The sequence below is a fragment of the Stegostoma tigrinum genome, chromosome 29 (assembly GCF_030684315.1).
Source record: "Stegostoma tigrinum isolate sSteTig4 chromosome 29, sSteTig4.hap1, whole genome shotgun sequence".
NCBI lineage: Eukaryota > Metazoa > Chordata > Chondrichthyes > Orectolobiformes > Stegostomatidae > Stegostoma > Stegostoma tigrinum.
This window is the reverse complement of record NC_081382.1, coordinates 28,123,164-28,149,272: the sequence shown is the minus strand read 5'-3', so window position 1 is coordinate 28,149,272 and position 26,109 is coordinate 28,123,164. Positions and strand designations below refer to the sequence as shown.

At 36.5% G+C, this 26,109-nt stretch overlaps 1 protein-coding gene across 4 annotated transcripts in view; it reads right to left on the bottom strand.

Annotated features, from left to right (window-relative positions):
* mvb12ba (multivesicular body subunit 12Ba) overlaps window positions 1-26,109 on the bottom strand; it is a 176,062-nt gene that overhangs the window by 51,567 nt on the left and 98,386 nt on the right. For all 4 annotated transcript variants that reach the window (XM_048559146.2, XM_048559144.2, XM_048559145.2 and 1 more), the window contains one exon: window positions 24,241-24,338. In XM_048559146.2, coding sequence (XP_048415103.2) covers window positions 24,241-24,338 — 98 coding nt within the window. The remainder of the gene's footprint in view (window positions 1-24,240; window positions 24,339-26,109) is intronic.

Genomic DNA, 26,109 nt, shown 5'->3' with positions numbered 1-26,109 from the left:
GTCAGAGTGTTCAAGGGCATGCAGGCAAAGGGGTGGGGGGGGGGGGGGGGTAGTTACAGGAGTTTGAGGTACACATCAACCATGAATTGTTTGAATGATTAAACAGCTTATGGGGTTGAATGACCCATTCATGTTCTAATGCATAGAAGAAATAAGTGAATCAGTGGGTAATATCTGTTATCCAGGATAGTCTCACTAAATAAGTTCAAGATTATAACATAAAAATAAGATTATTTACATAGAAAATATGGGGATTCTGAGGCAAGTGCTCAACAGCCGTGTTCATATTACTTATCAGAGGATAACCTCACTTTAGTGACTCTGAAAAGGAACATTGGTCATTTAGGGTTAATTAAACCAGCAATGCTCATACTCTTGCTTAGAAGGCAAGAAAGGAAAATAAAGAACCAAAAGCAGAAGCTGCTGGAAAAGCTCAGTAGGTCTGGCAGTACCAGTGAAGAGAAATCAAAGATAATGTTTTGGGTCTGGTTCCTCAGAACTCAGAAAAGGCAGGCTCTGTCTTGTTGCTGTGATATCAGAAATTAAGATCACACTTAAAGCATAAAGTACATTCACAGTTCAAAGGTTTTATGTACATAACTTGCCTATATTTTTGCCTTACATTACAAAATTACATGAGATACTTCAACAGTGACTGGAGCTCAAAACATTGGGTTATAAATGTAATATGCTTATAAAACTGGTTCGAATTAGAAAGCACCATCATAGAGTGACTCAATATCATACTTGTGTTTAGGATGATCTAGATTGGCACATAAGAAATAAACAGTTGGAAGAACATGCTTGTAGGGTCAGATAAAGTCAGCTGTGAGAAGGCTTATCTGGGGCATGAATACCAGTCCACAACAGCTGGGGTGAATGACCCATTTCTGTGTTGTGCAAATTATCTTTAACTTGTAATCAATTGAAGCCAAGAAATTTTTACTGAAATTAAAAGATAAAATTTTAACTAAGTACAAATAAAAAGAATCATTCATGCCGGATTTCTTTCCTCCCCAATTGTGCCTAACAGGAATTCAATATTCGTAACCAGAAGTCAATTAAAAATTATAATGTATTAAACATTATTTACCTTTTTTTATAAAGGTTGTCCAACTGTTCAACAAGAATGCAGCTAGAAAAATGCAGTGCCTTCTTACTGAGCTATTAATGTTTCCCAAGCCAATTGTAATTTTAAATAGTGTATAACTCAGATGCACTACTTTAAATGCGATTACAGAACATTGTAAACAATGAAGAGCAATGCATTTTCCATTATAATTTTGCACTGCATCATTTTAATTTAAATAGTCATGAATGATGGAAACAATGAACAGACTCAGCAGAGCTACTTTTGGATCATTGCTTTATTAATGGTAATGTCAGTAAAATGAAAAATGCTAACATTGTCATGTTTAGCTACCAGGTGTAGATGAATTACTTGTTCAGTACTCAGAGGGTTACATTTCCACACAGCACTGAACACTTCTATTGTTGTACACAGAAAAATTCTACATGTCTACTGAAGGAATTCAAGTGCAATGCGTCACAAATACCTGCACTCAGTCTCTTGTGCAATGAAGTGCAAAATACACAGTCGTCATCCAAAAGTTAGGACCTATTATCTGTTTGAGCTTTGCGCAAAATTCTCATGCATAGTTACATTTTTATGGAATTTCTTGCCTGTAGTAGGTTGTAAATCTGTGTATTTACAGCAATTCAGTGAAAAAATATGATTAGCATAATTAACACCAATACTGTTTGCAAAAGTATCAGTTTCAAAATCTTTAAAATCTGACTTCTCTTCTTCCCAAATATAAAGGCATTGATGCAGCACGTTTTAAAACATATTGCAAGGATGCTGGCCCTGAAATTAAATTGTGGGGTGTTAATATATGAATTTTTGATCTGGTAGGTTGAAATGCCCCTTTGCACTATTTTAATGTAGGTGCAATCAGTTTAACTTAAATCGGTTAATGCGTCTGTTAAAATAGCAGAGGAGATTATTTCAGACAAATGCATTAAACAACTTGTATGTTGGTTTCCTACAGCGCAATTTCAGGGTCAAAGTTTTAAGTATCCACTTAGTACACAATTTCCAACATAAAATTTGAACCCAGAGTTCCCACTAATCTGACTCATTTTTTACATTACCTTTAATGAACATATACTTGATTGCTTTATCGAGTAAAAGGTCCTTTTCTTGAACAGAGTTCAGTGTAATAATGGCTTACTACATCACTGCTTTCTTATACAATTGTTAATTTTGCAAAGTCAACTATGGCATGATACTCTAAGATGGAATGACTTCTAAATGGGTGAAATACGTCATGTTAAGTTTCTAGTCAAATTGAAATTCAGCACATAAACCACCTATTAATATTTTTGCACCTAAAACTGAATAGAAAAACAGTAGCAACAGCTATTACATCTAAGGATCCAAGTGTTTTATATTTGGTGTGAATGATACAAGCTATATGATTGAAACAGAACAAAAAAAAAGCCACAGGTCATCCAATGCAACAGATCCTCAGCCTCAGAAGTGAGCTACAAATTGGGACAAAATTAACCAACAACTATTCCCACAAATACTTCAAGAAAATCAAAATTCAAACTTGCAGTTGATTAATAATAGTTCACGAAGCATATAAAATTCCTGCTGAGCAAGATTTTAGATTAATATCTTTGCATTTTGATTACAGTTAAGTGCTTCTGATACTAATCCTGCTGCAATCAGCAATCTAATTAAACTTGTTTTTTTTAAAAAGGCATTACTTCAATAATCTAGAAAGCTATTGAGCTTATTGATTGCCACTTTCTAAACACAAAAGTATGTTAACAGGCAGTTTACTTAGCATCAACAACCTGCTTGTTTAATAGCTCCAGGAGTCCCAAATTGAAATTAGTTTATGTACTGCATCCTGCCACTTTGCATATAAAAATTAAACCCTTTGAAATTACATGGGCTAATTAGTTAAAACCATATCAAGGAACCGGTTTATTTTTTTCTCACTGCTACCCATTGGACCTGAAGCACAATGCTGTGTGTAGAAGTTTTCAAGGCCCATGAGAGGAGCTGCTGCTCCCCAACCCAATAGATTGCTGTGACATGACAAATAAGCTCTGGCCTGACAGCAGCTCCAAGACATATTGTAGTTTATTTTGTCGTTTGGGCTTGCCATCTGTGCCATTCCAACTGAGGCCGTCTTTACACACTGTTCCAAGTGCCTTACGGAAGTCCGTAGTCCCTGAATAGCTCCACAGCCAAAGCTAGTCATTAGTCAAATTGTCTAATGAGAGGGAATAAAAATTGCCCCCTTTCCTGACAGGAAAAATTTTGGTGTTGCTGAAGCTTGTGACCCGTGGTATGAGAACTGATGACAGCAAGCTTCTATTTTCAGATGAGTTTAATGACTTCTGTTCCTTATGGTAATAATATGGTGCTGTGGACACATATCCTTTGTGCAGTGATGATCACGTATGACTAACTAGCACAATGGTAAAGAAATCAATTCAAAAAACACAAAAGGGGGGAAAAAAGTGTTACACTTCACTCCCGTGTTTCAAAGTTGAAAAGATAAGTGCCGCCCCATAAGCAAAATGAGTAATAAAATGATCTGCACAAATTAAATCTTGACATGACTTCTAAAATACTGCAGTTTTGTAGATTATTTAAGTATCTCTACATGCACATCCTTAACATATGCTTATTTTGTAGTAGGGCTTAATGTGAAGATAGCCTCTACAGGTGATCTAAGACCTGTTGACCACAGCAAGCAATTTGCATCTCCTTATCTCATCTCTCTTGAAGGATACTTCTTGACAGCATACGTATGTTGAATCATGGAATATAACTAAGAATGGTTAATTCAATGCCAAATCTTGGACAAAGAGCAAAATAAAGATGGCAATAAATGGACTGAACAGTTAAGAAAAGCATCAGTTTAAAATTAAAACGAGACCTCCAAGATTAGTAAAATCTGAATAAATGAGCATCCATATTTGGAAAAGTTAATTTTAATGTCATGTTGTTTGGCAGCAAATATCACGTCATTAAAATCTTAGCTACATTAAATTGACAAGCCCCAGCTTTTCTTGACATGTTGCATGGATAAGTATCATACAATTATGGCAACCTCATGCCATTACGTGGGCTTCAGCAAGACACGGTCTTAGCCAAACTTTTGGAAGAGCAGAGCACTGACTTCCTAATTTTCACATTTAACTGTATTAATGCAATAATCAGATATTGATATTCTTCAAACATAGAATGCCAATGTACACCATTTTTAGAACTACAAATTCCAGTAAATTTGAACTGTTCGTTTTTTTTTAATCCAAAATGCAGCTACAAAGACAACTTTCTTTCACCCATGATTTCTGTTTGAGGATTTCCAAATTTAATCTTACATTTTTCTCCTTAGTTATTACATTGTTCATGAACTAAGAATGGAAAAAAATTCTGTTCGGGAGCTTTGCAAGAATATCAGTTCAGTTCCATAACGCATTAATTGCACATAAATAGCTGTTCAATTTCACATTTAAGATCATAGAAAAGCCCAACCAACCATGTTACACTACAGACGAAGATATTTATTAGACCTCAGCTGGAGTACTGTGCAGGCCATATCATAGGCAAGACGTGAATGCACTGCAGATAACAGGAACAATTTACAAGGGCGATTCCAAGAATAAAAAAAACTTTGTTTATGAAGACAGATAAAATAAGTTAGGATTATTCTCCTCAGAGAGAAGGCTGCTGAAAAGAGATTTAACAGAGTTGCTCAAAATTGTGAGCAGGCTGGACAAACTAGTTAGGGAGAAGCTGTTCTTGCTTGTTAAATACACAAACATTTCCAGAATATAATAGGGAATACGTTTACATTTCCTAAGTGTAGTTCAGGTCTCACCATCAATAATTCAAATGTCTTGGTATTGAGGAATTCAGTGAAGTTAGACAATCTGCTTAGACAGTTTTTCAGCTTCATTGTGAAGTTAAAAACCCCGCCATACATAAATCCATATAGTAGGCTGACCTCAGTTTTATTTCAAAATTTTATCAGTTTGAATTAATAATTATGATCTTTTTGTCAAAATTCCAATTAAACTTCACTGACTTCTTCAAGGATGTTGCAAAATAGCAATTACTAGCTCCATTTGAAAACTATAATTTTTAAAGAGGAGAATTTTCCTGTCTTTCAACTGAGTAATGACTGCCTGATTTAGATAATTTTTTTCAATATCATTTGAGTTTTCCCTTCCAGGTTACTACAATAGGTTAATTGATTTAAAATTTGCTTTTTTCTTTGACAAAATTATTTCACCAGTTTTTATTTGCAATGCTGTGACCTTCAAAATTCAGCCAGTTACTAAACCACTTCATGAACACTTGTAAAATCACATACTTCTAGCTCCACTTTACCACTGTATTTTCACTCTTCATCTTTGATCCAACAGCCGTCAAGATTTTTGCCTTAATGAAAATTAATTATTAGTTTTACTCTATTGTCTTCTCCAACGTGAACCCAGCAACTTTGCATATTTGCATTTAACAGTGCTCTTAACTGCTGTTCACTTTCTTTCCTCAGATTAGCTTTGAAGAGAGTAGCAAAATAGAATTTCTTGTTTCAAGTGTGAAAAGTCACAATCCTTTCCAATGTATGATATATTATAGTGATTAATTACATGCGTGCATACTCCTTATTCCTCTGCATCCCTACTTCCACAAACACTGATCTAGATTGTTGGAGACCAGGCTTCCTCCCGAAAGATAATCGGGATTCTTTGGAAGTCCTAATGCACTGACTCGGTGGGAATAAGGGAGTGGATCTTATCATTAGCCTGAATATACAGAATGATAATCATGACTAGTATACTACTGATAGACTAGTATTATCATTTAGGAGGTACAAAGCTCTAAGTCTTGGTGTATTTCACAGAAAAAAAAAAGTGAACTGGACAACATTGGGAAAGAAAATTAAAGATAACTGAATTAAAACAGTACATAGAACATAGAACGATACAGCGCAGAACAGGCCCTTCGGCCCTCGATGTTGCGCTGACCAGTGAACTAATCTAAGCCCCTTCCCCTATGCTATCACGTCATCATCCATATGCTTATCCAAGGACTGTTTAAATGCCCCTAATGTGGCTGAGTTAACTACATTGGCAGGCAGGGTGTTCCACGCCCTTACCACTCTTTCCTAAAGTTATAGTTAAAGTAGCCAAAAAAGTGTATTACACTTTCTGCATGCCATCAAATTTATGTTGACCTTCTCACAATGTACTGAAATAATACAAATTTTTACATGTAAATCTTCAGGCAACATTTGCAAACTCTGATAAAATATTTGTTACTTGTAGCAAAAAAAAATCAACCAGAAAATCTGCATCAAATTACAACTATTCTTTTAGTCCAGAAGATATAGAACTAATTTATTTAAAAACAGATCTACTTGAATATTCGACTGAATTTTCTTCACTTTCTTACCATTCCAGAAAAATGGGTGCAAAGTGGATAGAAAATTGTTCTTTGCTTCCCGTTTTGTAAAAAAAATGCAGGAACTTCTGCTATGGCTTTGACACCTGCGACAATGGAAATTACATGGGAAATAATATTAATAATAAATTTCAAAGACATCTACACGATGACTTTTTCCAAAGCATGAGATACAAAACAGTAGCATGCTGGTCTCTGGGGAAAAAAGGCCTGGTGCTGCTGTTCAGGTGCTGGCTGTCTTCATAGACAGACCCACATTGTCAAGGAAGATCAATTTTTTTGTGGGGGATGATTTTGAAGAAAGTATTGTTTTGCCACATATGTACTTTACACTGAGCGATGAAGACTGTTTGATGATGTACCACCCACAATTTTGTGATAATGGCTCTGACTTATTTGGATGCTGGCAAGGGAAGATATCCACAAGCAGTATTAGTAGGGGAAGTGTGACTGATCCTCTTCAGGCCCGTTGTTCCTAATTGCCTCACAAAGCAAGAATTTCATTTCTCTCTAACCTCTCATCTGGTCTGTATTGCTACTTCACGAAAACCACCTTATCTAACCTCATCTACTAAATATATTTATCCAGATGTGGTCTCCCAGAAATCAGGGAGACCAAATGCAGACTCACCGACTGGTTCGCAGAGCACCTGCGCACTGTCCGCATCAACCGACCCGACCTTCCAGCCGCCATCCATTTCAACTACCCCTCCCACTCCCCTGGAGTCCATGCTTGGCATCTTCCACTGTCAGAGTGAGGCCAAATGTAAATGGACATTCAACACCTGATATTTCACCTTGGGAGCTTAAAGCCCAATGGCCTGAATATTGATTTCACCAGCTTCCAAGTCTCTCCACCCCCAACCTGTCAATCTTCCAACTCATCTATCCGCTCCATCCTTCCCACTGACCAACTACAATAACCCCCTATCTGCATTCGCCTATCTCCATCCCACCTACACACCACTGCCCCACCCCCACACTTATTTCTGGGTCCCCCATACCATGCCCCAAGTCCTGACAAAGTGTTTCAGCCCAAAATGTTGACTTGCCTGCTCTCGGATGCTGTCTGACCCACTGTGCTTTTCCAGCTCCACATTTATTGACTCTAGCTTCCAGCATCTGCAGTACTTATTGTCTCTATTCCTTATACCCACACTGGTTTCCCCTGCTTCTCCAATCCACAACTAGAAAACGGTGTTGCCACCCTGTTACTTGCTTGCCACTACAATCACAAATCATATATGGCAGTGCAAAACACATAACTGATCCTTCCAATATAATTGTAAAGACCACTGACATACAAATCACAGTTTCCAGCAGATTTAAAAGCTTTTCATTAGGAGCTTTCCCCTCCTGCTCTCAACTCCTGTCAAATTCTCAAGTCCTTCAGGCTTCCTCATGAGGCTTCTGCATGGCCTGGCCCTTTAAGGTTGCTGTGGCATTTTAGCCACAGGCAGCAAATGGAAGTCTTCTGTTGTGCTTCGATAAAGTACCCCATGCCTGCCCGGTGTACGTGTGTTATTTAAATCCAGTCCAAGAAGAAGATTAGGCACCAAGATTGTGGCCCAGGAACAACAAACCTGCAGTGACTTGTACTTAAATTGTTCCTGGACAGCACTGGGAGAAAAATATTGATCCTAGACTCATTCTACTAAAAGAAAAGTAGTCTCTGAATAGCTGCCATGGCACAGGTCCATCACTATAAAGACAACAGATGCGACTTCATGCAAAATGTACACCTCATGATTGATGTGAACTATGAAAAAGCCAACATTATTTTCTGTTCTGTTCAGATTGAACTGCAATGCTATTTTGTTAATGCATTGGAAAATCTCATATTTAGAACTATGACTATTGCAGTGTGAAACTATAGTCCCATCTTAAATTGGAGCTTTACAGCACAAAAGGAATTTTATGGGAAATAACAGGACTTGCACCTACAACTGACATTAACAAGTACTTCTGTTGAAAAAACATGTTTCGCAGCATGCTTACTGCCCTATATACGAGCTCAAAGTAACCAAGTTAAGTGCTCTTGTTGTAGTGCTGCTGTTTTACTATTCTTTGCATTAAAAGGTCGATGAATCCTAGTGAATTCTGAGAGAGATGAAGTGGATAAAAAATTGATGAAGCAGAAAAAAATGCTAATGTAATCTTTAATTCCAGAAACTGGGAAGCCATATTTGCTCATGTTATTAAGTTCTCAGTGTTCCAGACACCAACGAATAAAAACTGGCATCTCACATGGTGACTAATGAGATCTACCAGTAAAATAACATAAGGGCTGACAGCCAGCTAGGCCAACTTGGCAGGTTTCAACCTAGGCATTGACGCATTCATCATCCACTAAACCAATCCACCATTTCTGCAATGCCATTTGTCATTAATTATGCTAATCAGCATACCATTACTCTCCGATGACACTGTAGCAGTTATTAGCTAGTTATGGCTTTCAAATGCGCAACTTATTGAGTATGCAAGAGATGTGCATACATTAGCCTACAGGGAAGAAGTGTCCAATTATAAAGAGAAGAAATTCTCTATTATCTTGCTCTAACAAACCAATTTAGCAATTATAGAAGCCTATGAACTCATATGGGTTTAAGAGCAAGGGCTTAGCATATGAAACAAGGGAACTTTGTTCATTATTATACTCATTCTGATGAAAGGAAATGAAGTGACAAAGCCTAACTCTGCGATTTTGTTAATTACAGGCTTATAACAAGAGGCACAATTATCAAGCAGCAGTGTTCAATTCTCAAGAGCCCAAATTTCTTTGCAGAAGTCTTACCAAACTGTTTTCATTTCTTCCACTGTAATTTTTTAAAAATTTGCTGGTAGAATAGTTAAAAATCTGCCCTCAATTTTGCTGAAAAAAGGAGATCATCTTAACTGGCTTGTTTACAACAAATTAAGGATTTTAAAGTTAAATATCTGACACAAATCACAATTATATTAGCAGAAAACAAGTTACAATGAATTGATCTTAGCCATATAACATATGCAATATGTATAGGCTTGGGGCAGGAGCTTCAAAGCACAAAGAACAATTTTTGGCAAGAAAATTCTTTAACTCTATTACAATATGGTTCATCAGAAATTACGCTAGTCCTGAACAGTTGTGGAGATGAGGTCAACAAATACAAGAGCAACGGCTCTCATATGCATCTGAAGCACTATTTACAGATACATACACATTATTTATGGAATTCATTTTGTACATAAAATTAATTGGTCTGTAGGTCCTCCTCTTACATGACATCACAACACTGTGACAGAAGCTATCCTGCTTTGAAAATGGGGATAGTTTTAAACTCAATTCAGATTTTACGGTTCAATTTAAGTGACTGACTTGTATACATATCCTGACTAATTTTACTTTTACACAGCATTTATTTATTGAAACTAAATCAGTTTGGGATATATGTAGTACTTCTGTGGAAAAATAATAAAAAACAAAGTTCTTCTCTTTATTGCATTGCAAATGGCAACAGAAGATAACTTCCATGTAATCAAAAGTCAACTAACTCCAGCTATATGTTCAGCCAGCATTTAAGATTATCTATATTCTTATCTAGATTCCAAGCAGAGCTTCCAGTAATTTGACGAAATGGCTGAACACATCAAAAGTTTTAACATTCAGGCTTTTGATAATAAATGTATATTTTTCACTTTAACAAAGTTACCACAAAGTGTAATTGTACTTTAATTGCTCAAGAATCTCCAACGTAGAATAACAATGCCTATGTAATGAAAAAGATAAAACTACATTGAGCTACACTGTTCCAATTTTCAAAACCAATTTTGAAAAAGATTCACATATTGTAAACGAAAGCAAGGTAATTTTAACCAAATGTGCCATACTCTGATTGTATAGCTGACTTACTGCACATATTTTAAATCAAATTCATGTTCCAAAATTTGAACTACAAATACTATGAAGCCTTCTAATAATCCAACCTGCTCCTTATGTCACTTTCATGCCAACATGCATTTTATAATTTGCAAGTATAAAAAAAACCGTTCAGCAAGCTCAGTTTTGGTACAGATTTTTAAAAAAACTCTTGCTTATTTTCTTCAACATACTGGCTGGAAGATGGCTCAAATGTCTTTGCACAATTCTAAAAGTCCACCATTCATATGTACACAAAAAATATTTACAGCATAGTAGCAGTTCCATTGAGTAAAGGATAAGCTAAATGAGGAAAACAATTAACCATGTAATAATTTAATTGGAGTCCATTTCTAAAGTCTGGAACTAAAGGGCAAATTGTCTCTACGCAGGCTTACACCATTCACACAAGAAAATTATCACACTTTGAGCGTTCAATATGGATTATGTAATCATTAATACTGCTGGAGTAAATGGGCCTATTAAAAAATCTTCAAAAAAATTAAATGTCTGCACATAAATCTCTTTAAACTATATTTAATGGGTCTATTTAATCTGCATATTAAACACTAGATCAACAAGCCCCTAATGAGGCCTTTGGAAGAGGTTTCAGAGAAAAGTACCTTTCAATTCAGTATTTTTGGGCTGAATTTTCCTGGCACCAGTGGTTTATTTTTATTAACATAATGTTACATTTATAAATTTGTGAAGCTCCCACAATAACCATATTTCCATAAAAGAAGCACAAGTCACTGGTTTCAATACACCTGTTTTTTTTTAAAAAACAGTCTTGTTAGAAATATGCCAATGAAATGCCCTGATCCATGTGGCATGGCTTTATTAAATGTGAATCCTGGCTAGTGCAACTCATATTGAGACACAAAAATTTGTGACGCATTCAATCAAAACAATATTCTAAATTTAAACAATTTAAAATTAATTATAATTGCTTATCTGGTTGCAACACTACAATAATAACACAACACATTCAAAGAAACAACTATTGGCAGAAAAGGCTGTTAATGTTCAATGAGCAATTAGAACATGTAATTGTTTACTGACAGAACAGCAAAATCACAATGATCCTCCTCGCATATATTTTATTAAAAATGGTCAAGAGACTTGCCTACCCAACTGCTCAAACTGAAGGAACTTTTAATTATAAAGCTATTGAAAAGTGTACAGCTTCAGTGACAATTCCATGTTGCCAATACTTCGCCCATTTTATGTCCAACATGTCACAGGATCCATCCAAGCCCTCAACTGGAAGGCTCAAACCATTTTCTGGTTCGGCCTTTATTTCAACTCTACCAGCCAACTAAAGGTATCACAGGAAAAATCAGTAAAATTTCCATAACAAAGCCATTCATGTTACAGAACCTAATATTACTAAATATAAAAAAAAACTAAACTACCTTTAGTGAATGGTCAGAGTCTGAACAGGAGAACACGGTTGGGCAAGGCTTGAGAAATTTGAATTAACTGGATTTTGTCGCTCATTCAGTGAAACCCAGTTAACCAACAGATATCTTTAAATGCATAACCGATATCTACCAAGGGACTGAGTAGACATTGGCTAGTGTCTACTACACTGTATTCTGTTGAATACTTCCATGACGTTCTCACTAAATAATTATGAAACATTCTTGCTGATTGGTTTAAATATTTACACAACAGGTTGACTGAAACATGCCTAGTTGTAAGGGTTCTGCAACATTAACATGTTGCCTTGATGCATCCTTAGGTAGAAACAGTTTACAAATTTCGAGGCCAGAAAGGCAGTAAAATTCAACTAGGTTGTTCATGTTCCCACAATGCAAAGTGAAGTTGCAACATATTGGCTACATTTCAACCCAATATAAACAGTATCACTTAGGTAGGAAAATGTCCAACGCTGAGTTGAGATCATGCTTTGGGTGAACTATATTTGGCCGCTATTAAGTGTCAAGACCAAGAACAATAAAGCTGCTTTGTTTTATTTGTTCAAGAGATGTGGGCTGATTACTCTAGCATTTATTGCCCATCCATCAATTACCACGGAGATGATGTTGGTAAGCTGCCTATTTATACTGCTACAGCCCCATGGACATAGGGACACTCACAGTGCTGGTAGGAAGGGAGTGCCATGATTGTGACCTCACGTCAATGAAGGAACAGCTAAATAGTTTCAAGTCATGATGATGCATAGTTTGGAGAGGAATTTGCAGATGGTGGTGTTCCAATCATCCACTGTTCTTGCCCTTCTAGGTGGGAAGAGTCGCAGATTTGTAAGGTGCCTTTGAAGTGAGTTACTGCAGTGATTCTTGTAGATGGTATTTAATGCTCCAGTGTGTGTCAGTAGTAAAGAGATTAAACGCCGAAGATGGTTAATAGGGTATCAATTAAGCAGACTGCTTTGTCCAGGATAGTTGAGCTTCAAATGCTGTTGGGAGCTGCATCCATTCAGGCCAAGCGGACAGTATTTCTTCACACTTCTGACTTATACATTATTAGGTACCAAACAAACAGAGAGAAGACAGGGTGAGAGTTCATCATAGAATTCCTGGTCTCCGACCTGCCCTTGTAGCTCCCAGAACAACTTGTACATTTAAAATTGTACTGATCACCAGGATTTCTCTCTCTGTCCATCTCTGGGTAACTGCATAGCTGTAATATTATTATATACTTTTCCACATTTTACACTGTTAAAGTAATAACACAATTCTATAATAACATACTTAGTGCACATGGGATTACAGCATGACGTCTCAACCCAACTAGTCACTGTTTAGTGCTCACTCTTAGTAAGAATATTTGATGAGAGAATATTTGGAAGATAGATGTTTCGATTTCAATCATTAGTATCTTTGGAATAAATTAAACATCTCATGATACTCATGCTAAAGATGGACACCTAACATTGTAACCACAACTAAATGGCCTCTCAAATATGTAGAATTCATGACCACACAATTAAAACTTATAGCATTCTACAGTTGTCTTAACTACTAAACTTAATATTACCAGGCACAAGAAAAATGGCTAGAAAATAATTCATGTTTTTAACACTTGTCACAGTCATCGTGCATATTTCACTTAATTTTCGTTTTTCATATAAATACAATCCCAAGTCACCACTTTGACATTAAAAAAAAACTCTGTACTAGAAACTACACATTTTTGAAAAAAAATCAATACAAGTTTGGACTCTCAGCTGTGAATTTCCAATACAGTAAATTTCTCACTTCAAAGGAAGAGGCAAAACTCTTCAAGAAGTGGAAGTGGCGGAGATCTTGTTACAGTGTTTTAATTCCTGAGCAAGAACCTTCTTTCCAGTTCAGTCTTCCTTATTTGTGAGCACCAATCCACTTTCCAAACCTAAACCACAGGCTACATATTAATCCAGAGAACCTTAAATGAAAGTAAAACAATTTTCCAATGAAACACTAGAACAATGCAATCTGGCTACTCCCTGGCAGGAAAGTGATGTGTTGCTAAATGGTTCCAAAAACAGTGCTTCAAATTGCGAGCTTAACTCATTTATATTTTACTCTGCCAAACCATTCTCTGAAAAAGCTAGAGATAATCCATTCCGAAATTAATAACTTCAAGTCTATTAACACCTCTTAGCTAGTTTAAACAAGAACAGCAGTTCATTCGAGCAGAGTTTGTTTTCTTTTAAAGCTGCAGAATGTAAAAACTGGCTACAATAGTATTGGAAATAGAACTGATCTCACATAGTTAAGGAACCAGTCACGGGAGGTGCTTGGGTGAAAATTAAATTTGACGGTACAATAAATGATGTACCTTTGTAGGAGAGATAAAAGAGTGTTTGCAAAAATTAATTTTATTTGAATTCTATCAAAATACTAAAACCAAAGAGAAAAAAAAATCAGCATGAAAAGTAATTTTGCATAATCAGAACACACCATCTGGAACAATTAGCTGAATTCCTTCAATTCTGTGGAACTATGAAAATCAGTCATATCTTATTATTAAAGATCTGGAATTATACATGTAATAAATCCTCAAAAAAATGAAGCATGCCATTGCCTGTCAAGGCTATTTTTACTTCAACTACTGAAGAAAGCCTGATAAGCCTGAAAAGAAAAGATTAATATATGCAAATCACATCCTGCATTTAAAAGCCCACAACTGTCTACACTTTCTGTCCCTTATTGCTGCCTTTATGTTTTATTCATATAACAGCTCACCTGTCACTTCATAAGCTATAATATTATGGGGGTATTATTAAACAGCATAAAAGCAGTGCCTTAATTGGAAAGCTTCATTGCATTTTCCAATTATTTGGAGTAAATTAAAAGCAGATGCACATACTTTAATAAGGACTCTAATATTGGTTCCAGGAAATCAAAATTCATTGTCATCTTGCTGCTCTGATATTTTCCGAACTACCCTCAATTTTACTGGTTTAAAAGGAAAACCTGTCTACACAGTCTGTTAATTGTCAGTCATCTAACAGCTATTAAAATAATTGGATCTCATAGTAGGTTCTATCCACATTAAAAGCCAAGATATGAATGCTGTGCGAGGTTTCTTTTATGTAACAGTAAAAATCCTTAACTAAAGTTTCACAAGCTTACAGTTCTAATGCAACATTGTGAAATCTTCAAGTTATTCCGTTTTTTAATTTAATCTAAATGGCTTGCAACAACAAATGGACAAATATGAATCCGCCCCCAAAACACTTTACTCAATTTAGGAAATGTAATTCATATGGAAAATGCATTTTCTCGTACCCAAATTGGAGTGCGATATTGTCTAAAGTTGGCTTTGGAAAAAGGGGAAAGCAAAATATCCCATGTGAAGTGCAACTTTTCATGTTATAAAGTGTAAAATATTCCTTTGATTCCAAGAAAGAAAATAAAATGCAGCTTCATTTTAATATAAGTGACTGAGTGAAAACAATTCGATGATTATCGTTCTGAACTACCAAACTTATTTCAGGTCTCAAGATTAAACACACCTGTACTTAAAATAAGAACTTCTATTCATTTATTTCCCTTCTGTAACAAACTGTTCATCTGAATGGAACTTCCTGTATCAAGTATAAATCAGCACTCTAAAACTCAGAGGAAATATTAACAAAGCAAACCATTTCAGAACACAACATAAGGACGTCTAAAAACCAAATGCTGAAACTTCAACTTCAGTATAATGCAATACCAACAAAGGATTGAAAATTTTCTGATTGTATCTTTAAAAGGTTTCATATTTTAATACTGAAACAATTTAGTTCCATTATCCTAACTTTTTAAGCAACAACTGTACCTCAAAAATATGTACTTTGTAATTTTTCCAATTGTCACGAAAATTAACTGATTTGTACTACTCCACAAGATGCACTTGTCTATTACGGATCATTATGAATATTCTACTTGAAAGAGTGCAATTCTGTTCACAGAAATACGTGTATGTCATGAGATTGCATCATCACAATACAAAACAATTTGAGGTGCTCACAGAGTAAAGGTAGCTTCTGGGGCTCATAAAAAGAGGTGATAGAAGTCAGACAGTAACAGAATTTACTGATGATTTTTTGAGTGGCATAGGCAGCAGATTCAGAATGAAGTCAGCCAATCCAGCAAACAGAGATTGAAATTTTCACAAGCCACTGTAAAAGATTTGTAAAAGACAAGCATGGTTTATCTATGTGGATAAATTTGTCCTGTGGTTTAAAATGAGTAAGCAATAATTAAATATGATATTGTTCTATCTCGGGAGAGCTAGTTTTAGGGTACTGATACACATAGCACAGAAGAAAAACAACAGTATTTGCCTTATCAAAGTATTAACCAGGGCAATGCTGGCCTGTAGCTAAAGAGTTGAGACTCTGTGTCAATGTAACTGCAATTCGATTCAATTCAGCAAAAACTTAGAAAATACACATATACAAGTTCGCCACAACTAAAATGTGATCTGAAAAGTTTTGAAATCTCAATCTGTCTACAGTTCTGACGAGAAATACACACAACAAACAATACACACAATTTTCATTATATAACATTAAATGTTATGTCTTCTTTATGGGCATCTAGTGTAAACAACTTTATCATCTCTCAGTATCAATTTAAGGGGAATTGTTATCCTTGAAGGAAAAAGGATATGCAAGATACATTCGCAAGAATAATCTCAGTTGGTGATGTACTGCACCATTCAGTTCATAACCTGAATGTCACAATGTTTTTTTTTAAATCACCGCAAGATCATCTACACAAACATACATATCCTGAAAACCTTGCACATCTTGGAAACAGATTCTCTCTTGTAATTTTCAGCAATTCTGAAATGCTTTAATCCACAGCATGAAATGCGAACAGCAATAACAGAGAACACTAATCTCATTCCAACAACACAAAGCTGCTGTTAATTTTTCCTGTAGTGAGGGAAGCTATTTTCTATCTTTACACAATTAAAAGTCACTACTTCTGCTTGAATATTACACAGGAACAATTACTTCTCCATTACTTCAATAATGGAGTCCTCCATCTCCAGTACTGAATCATAAAAGTGAGCTATCAAGTGAACAAAGACAAATAAAGCTCTCATTTAGTGGCATTTCAAAGATATTCTAGAATCAGAAACACTTAAATGAAAGCAGACAATATACACATACTTAAATATTCTATTATACAATTGCAGGAGAAGCAATTTCAGGTTTCTTTGAACTTGTAAAAACATAGTCAAGAATAAATTGCAACTCATCTGACAAAACAGAAGTTATCAAAAATTAAGTTTTGAAATTACTTGATAAATATTGCTACTTGAATTTCTCACATTAGATTATTTTGTGCCAAAGGAGATCATACTGGATGGAAATGATGTTGAAAAAAGCAAAAATGCATCACTATACCACAATTACAAAACTGTCATGCCTTGCATGGTCTGTTTGAAAAAGTACTGTATATTCATTCAATGGTAGCAGACAGCAACTTTCTAAGTCGACTGTTAGTGTTGTACATTGAACAGTGAGGTCTAAAAATTGATAGGCATCTCTCACACTTAGATTTCTCAAGTTTCTAGCAAAATCAAAGTCAAAGAATTATTGGAGGAAAGCAATAATTTCCAACTTAATCATTACAGTTATAGCTATACTTGGAACAATACATACAGTTATTGTCTGAGTGCTCATTAATTCAAATGAAAATTCTTCAACTAACATGTTCCTGCTGTTCCCATTAGTTTTCGTTTGCTCCAGCACTGTCTTTTCTGCCCCATTCCTTCGAAAAACCTGCCCTTGAATTTCTCTCGAAAAGCAGAGTTAATTTTTAAATTTAAGGTAGAGGTTCAAGTCAACAACCTCTCAACCACAATAAACTCACTGACACCCAGAGGTAGGTTGACATTATTTCCTCCCATCCGTTTTCCTGCAGCATTTCTATTCCACAATCCTAGTATTTTGAAGTAATAGGCTTTCTGATGAAACAACCTTCTGTAATAGTTTCTCATACACCTTCCTTTTTGCTTAGTTGAGGATCATTGGGCATTCAAATCGATGGAAATGTAATTGAGACACTATTCTCACAATGCTCCCCCTCCACCCAGAAGTAAAATGAGGTCCCCTTGTATTTAACTTGCACCCCAGCACCTTCCAACATTCAGCAAACTATCCTTCATTATTCCTGCCATCATCTCTCTTTCCTCCTTTAAGCATTCCAAAGTGATTGCTCCTTCCCAGATATCTTGGTCCACTCAATATATCCTATTTTGCTCTTCCCTTCTGACTTTCTTGGTAAACTGATGCCAGCCTTCTCCCTGTCCAAGGTCCTGAACATTCTTTTCAGTGATGCAGTGATTTACTTCTACATCTTGCATTGCAGTGTACCATATCTGCTGCTCAGGATACATTCATTTCTACACGGTTGCAGGGTGGGGGAGAAATACCAAATAACATATTTTGCAGGAAGTCTCTATTTAGTTCAGAAACATGGCCTTCAGCTTTCAGTCACTGTACCATCTGAACTTGCCTCTGCACTCCACTTGGATTCATCAGTCCTTGGTGCCTTGCATTTTTTTTTAAATACACTCATGGGACTTGGGTGTCGCTGGCTGGCTGGCTGGCATTTAGTGCCCATTCATTGGGAAGATGGTGGTCAGAAACTTTCTTAAACCACTCAGTCCATATGGTATAAATAGATACACAACATTGTTAGGGAGGGAATTCCAGGATTTTTGACTCAGTGACAGCGATGTAATGGCAAAATATTTCCAAATCAGAATGGTGAATGGCTTGGGGGATCTTGTAGATGCTGGCATTTCTTTATGTCGGCAGCTTTTACCCTTCCAAATGGAAATGGTCATGAGTTTGGAAGGTGCTGTCTAAGACTCTCTGGCAAATTTCTGGAGTGCATTTTGTTGACAGTTCACACAACTAGTACTCCCGCACTTCGGCAATACAGGCAGTGGACATGGTGCCAATTAAGAGCGCTGCTTTGTCCTGGGCGGGGCCAAGCTTCTCGAGAGTTGTTGGAGCTGCACTCATCCACGCAAGTGAGGAGTATTCCATCACAATCCATATTTTTTACCTTGTAAACGTTGGACTGGCTTTGGGGAGTCAGAATAGGAGTTACCCACTGCAGTATTCTGAGCTTCTGACCTGCTCTTGTAGCCACTATATTTTATACAGTGAGTCTAGTTGAACTTCTGGACAACAGTAAACCCTAGGATATTGACAGTAGAGATTCAATGATGGTAATGACATTGAATGTCAAGAAGCCACAGTTAGATTATTGCTTACTTCAGATGGCCATTGCCTGGCATTTATGTAGCACGAATTTTACTTGCCACTTTTCAGCCCAAGTCTGAATATTATCAAGGTCTTCCTGCATTTGAACATGGACTGCTTTAGTATCTGAAGAGTTATGAATCATGCTGAATATCGTGCAATCATCCAATGTTATGACAGAGGGTTGGTCAGTGACAAAGGCCCTGAAGATGGTTTGACCTTGGACAGTACTCTCAGGAACTGCTACAGAGATAGCTTGGAACTGAGATGGTAGACCGCCAACTATTACAACTATCCCCCTATGTGCCAGATATGACTCCTAGACGAGAGCTTACCCCGATTCCAGTTTTGCCAGGCTCCTCGATGCCACACTCAGTTAAATACGGCCTTGGTGTCAAGGGCTATCAATCTCACCTCACCTCTGGAATTCAGATCTTTTGTCCATATTTGAACCAAGGCTGTAATGAGGCCAGCAACTGAATGGACCTGGCAAAACCCAAAGTGGGTGGCAGTGAACAGGTTATTGCTGAGAGGTGTAGTTTGATGATGACACCTTCCATCACTTTTCTGAACGATTGAGAGTAGACCGATGGGGCGCTAACTAGCTTGGTTGGATTTGCCCGCTTTTGTGTACTGCAAATACCGGGGCAATTTTCCACATTGTCACAGCAGATTATCTTTTGATTGTGATTACCACAATCTCCTGACTGAGTTCCAATAATTTGAGATCATAATCTCTGTCTCTACTTTCTTTCTGGACAATGGTTTGATTTGATTTAGTTTTTCCCCATTACACCTCTTCTAGACTCCAGCCATTATTTTTTGCTCCTTTATTTATTTCATTATCACCTCCTTTTGACTTACACCATTACCCCTTTTATGATTTTATTTCTCCTTCTCTGCAACCTAACACAAATTTTCCCTCCTTTTGCCATTTTCTCTCTGCTTCTGCAACATGTTTTAAACAAGATCATTTCCTTTAAATTCTGTTGAAAAGATTATGAACTTGAAACATTAGCTGTTTCTCACTCCACACGTACTGCCTGTTATGCTGTTTATTTCCAGTATTTGATGTTTCGTCACTGAATCCAACAGCATAGAAATTATATTTCAAATTTCTGGCATCTACAGTATTTAGCCAAGTAGTTCTACTTTTAAGACATCACTGATTACAAAAAAAACTTAAAATGAGTCCAAAAATAGCCACACAGTAGAAGCAGAAAGCTTTTTTGACAATGGAAAATGAATGTTCCCATAGGATGCCATTTTGAGTTCCATAGTTTAGTAACAAAAGCTCCCTGGAGAGACATTCTAGTGAAACTGAGCTACAGATTCAAAGACATTATGGACATGTATTTCCTATACATTTATAGGTTCAAAGCAAACATCGGTCCATGCATCTCAGGTGAACCAGATTCACAGCAAATTTCAGATACAGTTTTCTAGTCTATTTTTTAAACAAAGCTGCTTGGTGGCATTATCACTTGAAGCGCTAATTCCAGCCTATGGTAACTGTCAACTTAAATTCACTGTCCGCTGTTGATAAAATTATCTCCTTTGAGTCAAGTGAAAGATAAACATTTCTCCCAAAGACAAGCTGAGTACATTGTAGCGATTGGTCATCTCCAACGGAAGTCACCATCGCAAGGTGAAAGTTCAGGCAGTCATTTTTTCTTTTCATTAGAAACATTTTAATTCAACCGGTAAGCGGAGAATGATTTGCAGGTGCAGTATATAGTAAATTCTCTTAAAACAGTTTTTAAATATGGGTCTTTGATAAAATATTTCTAAGCACAAACTGCACAATCTCAGCAATTTTCATACGGAAAGCCGCTTTGACAGCCTACTGTTCAGCTGATAGTTTGCATAATTTTTTTTAAGAATGGGTGTCTTTAACAAATTGGCATACGTTGAGCTCAACTCAGCAGTACAGAGGTTTATGTGCATCATTTTGGGAGATTTTACAGTGGAGAATGCATTTCTTAATAAATTCCTTGAGCAATAATGCTTTAATGTCTCGTACTGATGGAGTACGAGACAGCTGTTACAGTTATTGGTTGTAAAAACCCACTGAAACCAATATATGTTTGTGTCATTTTAGTCCTTTGAAAAATATGTAATTTATGGAGCAATGAAGTGTCTAATTATTTGTGCTGTAGAAGCTGTGGAAATATATACTACTCAAAACATATAGCACCAAAAAATCTGTAGTTTTTAATTACTAACAGTTCGTTGACCCTTCAATTAAAGAGCTACTAGTAGCATTAAAACTTCAATTATACCAGAGCTTTGAACTAAATTGGCAACTTAGTTCAAAAGGTGACTTAAACACTAAATCAATATTTACTGTGTGCTGTGTCTCCATCTACTAATAAACCTGAACAACACTGCCAAATTTGGGAACCACTGACCAACAGGATTTTGAATAGAATGTGTGAAGAGTGTTTGAAATAAGTCTGTTCATGCTGATATCATGGGAAAATTAATAACATAGTAGAAAAAGGGACTGTGAAACACCATCAAGATTCACTACTAAAGGAGATGTACAGCAGCTAAAAAGGAAAACCACTCCTTCTGCTTACAGTAGAAATTCCAAGGAACAAGGCAAGGTCTTGATCAGGATAGTGAACAGAAACTTTCTGCAATCGTTTAGGAAAATGCTGCTTTCTGCAAATTAGCCTGGATAAGTGTGGGCTTTAAATGTGTCACTCTCCGGTGCGTATCAGGCGTGGTAGGTTGTGCATCAATGAAAAGCCTCGCCAGTTCCAGGCATTTTCTGCGCAAAAGCTTTGAACAAACACAACCACTGACAAAACTGAGATTAAGTCTGAAGAAGTACTATCATGCGTCCTTTTACTCAGGTCGTTTCAAACCGACAATCTGATTCAGTGATTCTCAGAAACTTTATGGAATGGACTCAGCCTCTCTCTTCCCATTACCTGAACATTCTTAGTTGTAACTTTGTAAAAATACAAAAGCACCCTTAATTTTCTTTTCTTCCCACCTCTCCATTTTCTCTCTTCAAATCCTCCAATTCTGTTTGCTGCTCCCCTTCGTTTCATTTGTTTTTCTGTTCTCCGTCAGTGTTGTTCTCTTCCATTTTCTGATTTCATTTCCTAATTTCTCTTCGCTATTCTTCCTTCCCTCACTTTTTACCTTCCTCACCTCTTTCAGCCCAAAAATCCTTTTCACCTGTAACTGTTATCCAGGAAACAGTATGAAGATAAAGGAGTCAGAGCCAGACATCAACAAACAGCAAGGCTTTCATGCATGCAGAACAGTAAGGTATAATGTTCAGTGGAGAGTGATATGCTAATAAACAGTTTGGAATAAGGCTTTGATACAATTCAAGGGAGAGAACTTACACAAAGGAGACCAGAGGAACTAAAAAAAAATTCTTAAATTTTATCTGGGTCAGTCGAGAGTGATGAGATTGTGTTGACTTGCTGTATGTGCGAATTAGGCTGCAGACAGAAATTGCACATCAGGCAAGTTATAAATTTTTATTCCACTAACTGAACAGTTCTGAAATCACAGCATAAAAATTCCTTTTAACTTCTGAACTGATAATGCTTCTTTAAAAAGAAACTAGGAAATCAAACTCTCCTCAAAGACGACAGGATTTGACCTAATGAAATTAATGAGGTGGTTATGGCACCTACTTTGCATGAAAAGAACACAAACAAAAAGAATTCTATCAATTTCTTTTAAAAAGAAAAAAGAAAAGTCAATGCAAGTTTGAAAACTATTGGCCTGTTCTCTCATGATACAATCCATGCCTCCCAGAAATGACAGAATTCCAAGCGCAGCGTGAATCCAGACATAAGACAGATCCAAGGTTTCAATATTTTCCATTATGCCTGCCAATAAGCAAATAATGCACGAACAGGACAAGTGTCAGAATTCACATTTTTTTTGGTTAATACATGACACTAGCTCCAACATCTGCAACAACCCAGAACCAAATGAATTTGACACATTCTATTCAAAATCCTGTTCCTGGTTTTGCTGTTGCGAGTGACTGAAGGCTTAATCAAGGGAGCAGGCAATTCATCAATCCCAACAAACCTGCTTCCTGATGCCTGACAGCACCCACATGTTTTTCCAAGAATAAACCTGCCCACCTGTCAATACCACCATAGTCACAAATATAAAACATATGATTAATGGTAAGTGTGTTAATTTACAAAGTTTCAGCTATTTACAATACCTCCCTCGCTTAGAAGCAATTAGAACTATGTCAATTAAAAAAAGTCAACTTCTCACAAAAATATTCTTTTACAATTCTTCGATGATCTTTTGAGTGTAAAACCCAACAGTTCAAATAGAATACTACAATTATGCTCTGAAGCTTGAGAGCATTTGGTAACTTGGAATAAAGGTCAGTTAGAAAAAAAGTCACCAAAACATAGAACCCACTGAATAAATATAATAGCTTTAAAAATCCAATGATCAGATCAAAATATATATTTTTTTCACCTCCATTTGTTGTGCCCTATACATTTCACTCTAATACCTGTGCAATCCAAATATTAACCTGACAGTTCAGAATTCACTAACTTGTTAGTCTTGCACGGAAGAAAACACAAGGAATTCTTTACATTTTGTTTGTATGATAGTTTGTTCCCGTGTTCTGAAAAACAATTTTTTGCTGAGAAACAGACATAAAATAGCCTTTTGCTTGACAGCTGCAAGTTTCAAATTAGTAATACTGGGAGCAAATAAGGCAGTCTGAAAATAAGGTACAGGAACCACATACAATAAAATATCATCCTCTTGGTTAGTGTCTCATTAATTTTTGTACACAAATATTCCCTATAAATGTGAATAGACAATACCAAAAAAAATTCCCTGTAGCACACGAGGTCAAAAGGGTGAGCAATGAAAAGAAAGCAGTTGGATATTATTTGCATTACATTACACTAATGTCTTCAGGTGACTTCACAGCACCCAGTAACTTTAGCCATGTAACTGTATTGCACAATTTCTTTTTGCTTTGTCGAATTAATTAAACAGTGTCATAAAAACAGTAGTGCCAAAATATGCTAATAATGTACATAATAGCATTTACCCTGAAACAGGCGCATTTAGTGCTAACTTTCCACGTGCAGCAACACTCACCTGATATAGCATACAGGTTGGAAGTCTGGTGTTCAAAGTCTGGTCTTGTGCCATGCATTTTACCTCGGAAACTAGCAGGAAGTGTCAGGGATATGTGCCTGAATCAAGACAAAATCAAATTTCCCATCAAATTAGGAGACAGTTTCAAGCCAGAAGTCTCTCTGGCCATTTTTTCTGTTTTTAAATGTAGATTAATAAAAATTATTTCTTAGTAACTACTGAAGGTCAACAAAGATGGTCTTGAAAACAGAAACAGCAGCAATGTGTTAGGTCATTTGCTCTTGAAAATTAGGTAATTTTACATGATCACACTGACTGAGTCACAATACAGAAATTGTTGCAATCTATCTTTTAAGAAGAGGCAAAGGAAGAGCCAAGATGTTGGTTTTGGTCATTCTTAATTTCAACACAAAAGACTGAATTCAAGACACCTACAGAGACTTAAGCATTCAATCTCGGCCGACCATTTAACACAGTACAAAGGAACTGACAGGTACTTCTAATTAATGTGCTCAGAACCTGATATGACACACCTCTGGAGAAAGTGGGACTTTGGACCTAGATTATCTATCGCAGATACTGGGGCACTATTACATTGATATACTATCAAAGATCCCATTTCTCAACTGAGCCTTTAAACCAAATTTCTACTTGCTTTCTCAAATGTACGGAAATAATTTCTTAGTAAGCATTTGATAAATACATTGGAAGTGGAAGTCAATAATTCCATAGGGGCAGCACAGTAGCACAGTGATTAGCACTATTGCCTTACAGTACCAGAGGCCAGGGTTCAATTCCAGCCTCGAGCAACTGTGTGTGGAGTTTGAACATTCTCTCCTTGTCCACGAGGGAACCATTCCAGTTCCCTCCCACAGTCTAGACATGAGAAGGTTTGAAGGATTGGCCATGCTAAATTGTCCTGTAGTGTCAAGAAATGTGCAGGCTAGGTGGATTAGTCACGGGAAGAAGTGCAGGGTCATAGGTCAGAGCAGGGTGTCGGTGTGGGTGGGATGCTCCCAGAGTCAATTTGGATTTGATGGGCTGAATGGCCTCTTTCAGCACTGTAGGGACTCTATGATTCCATGATTCTAGTAGTAATCAAAGGTGAAAGAACGTGCCCAGACCGACATTTAGATCTCTATCATCACCAAAGAATCACAGTACTTGGCAGTTTCTTTAACAGCTATTTCTGGGATCGTGCCATATGTAAGTCAGCTGCCATGACTCCCCATCATTGCAATGGTGACTATGTTCCAAAAGTACTTCAAAGCCTGTGAAAACATGTGTGTGCCCTGAAAGCCACAGCAGCTATTGTGGTGCAATCAGTAAGATCAAGTGTGTATCGAGTATCAATTTTAAATCAAATATTTCTGTACAAATTAAAATATTTATTTGTTACTGACATGAAATGGCATTAAAGCTCTAGTCAAACTAAGTAAGTACTCTATTAAAATATACACACAGTATACATAATCCAGGAAATTAAGAGTGTTTTAATCAAAGCGTATGAAGGATATGGTAAAGTCAAGTTTCAAACTAATCTTGTAACCCTCAGAAAATAAACATTTTATGGACTTGAATTAATTCTGTGAGTTAAGGGGATTGCACAATAAGTCTGTCAGCAAGGTATTTCATTTGGTGCTTTCACTATCAGGATTCAAGTAAAATTTTCCCAACTTAAATTCACAGGTAATACTGACAGGCAAGTTTGTATCACATTATGCTCTAAAGCACAGTAAAAGGATTTCTTTTTTGTACATTCATCAGCCAGATATATCAGCATGCAACTTTAAAAAAAAACTTTTTTAGCCTTCACATGTGCAACACCTACACAGCATAAATAAAACTCTTATCACTGTATTTCAAAAA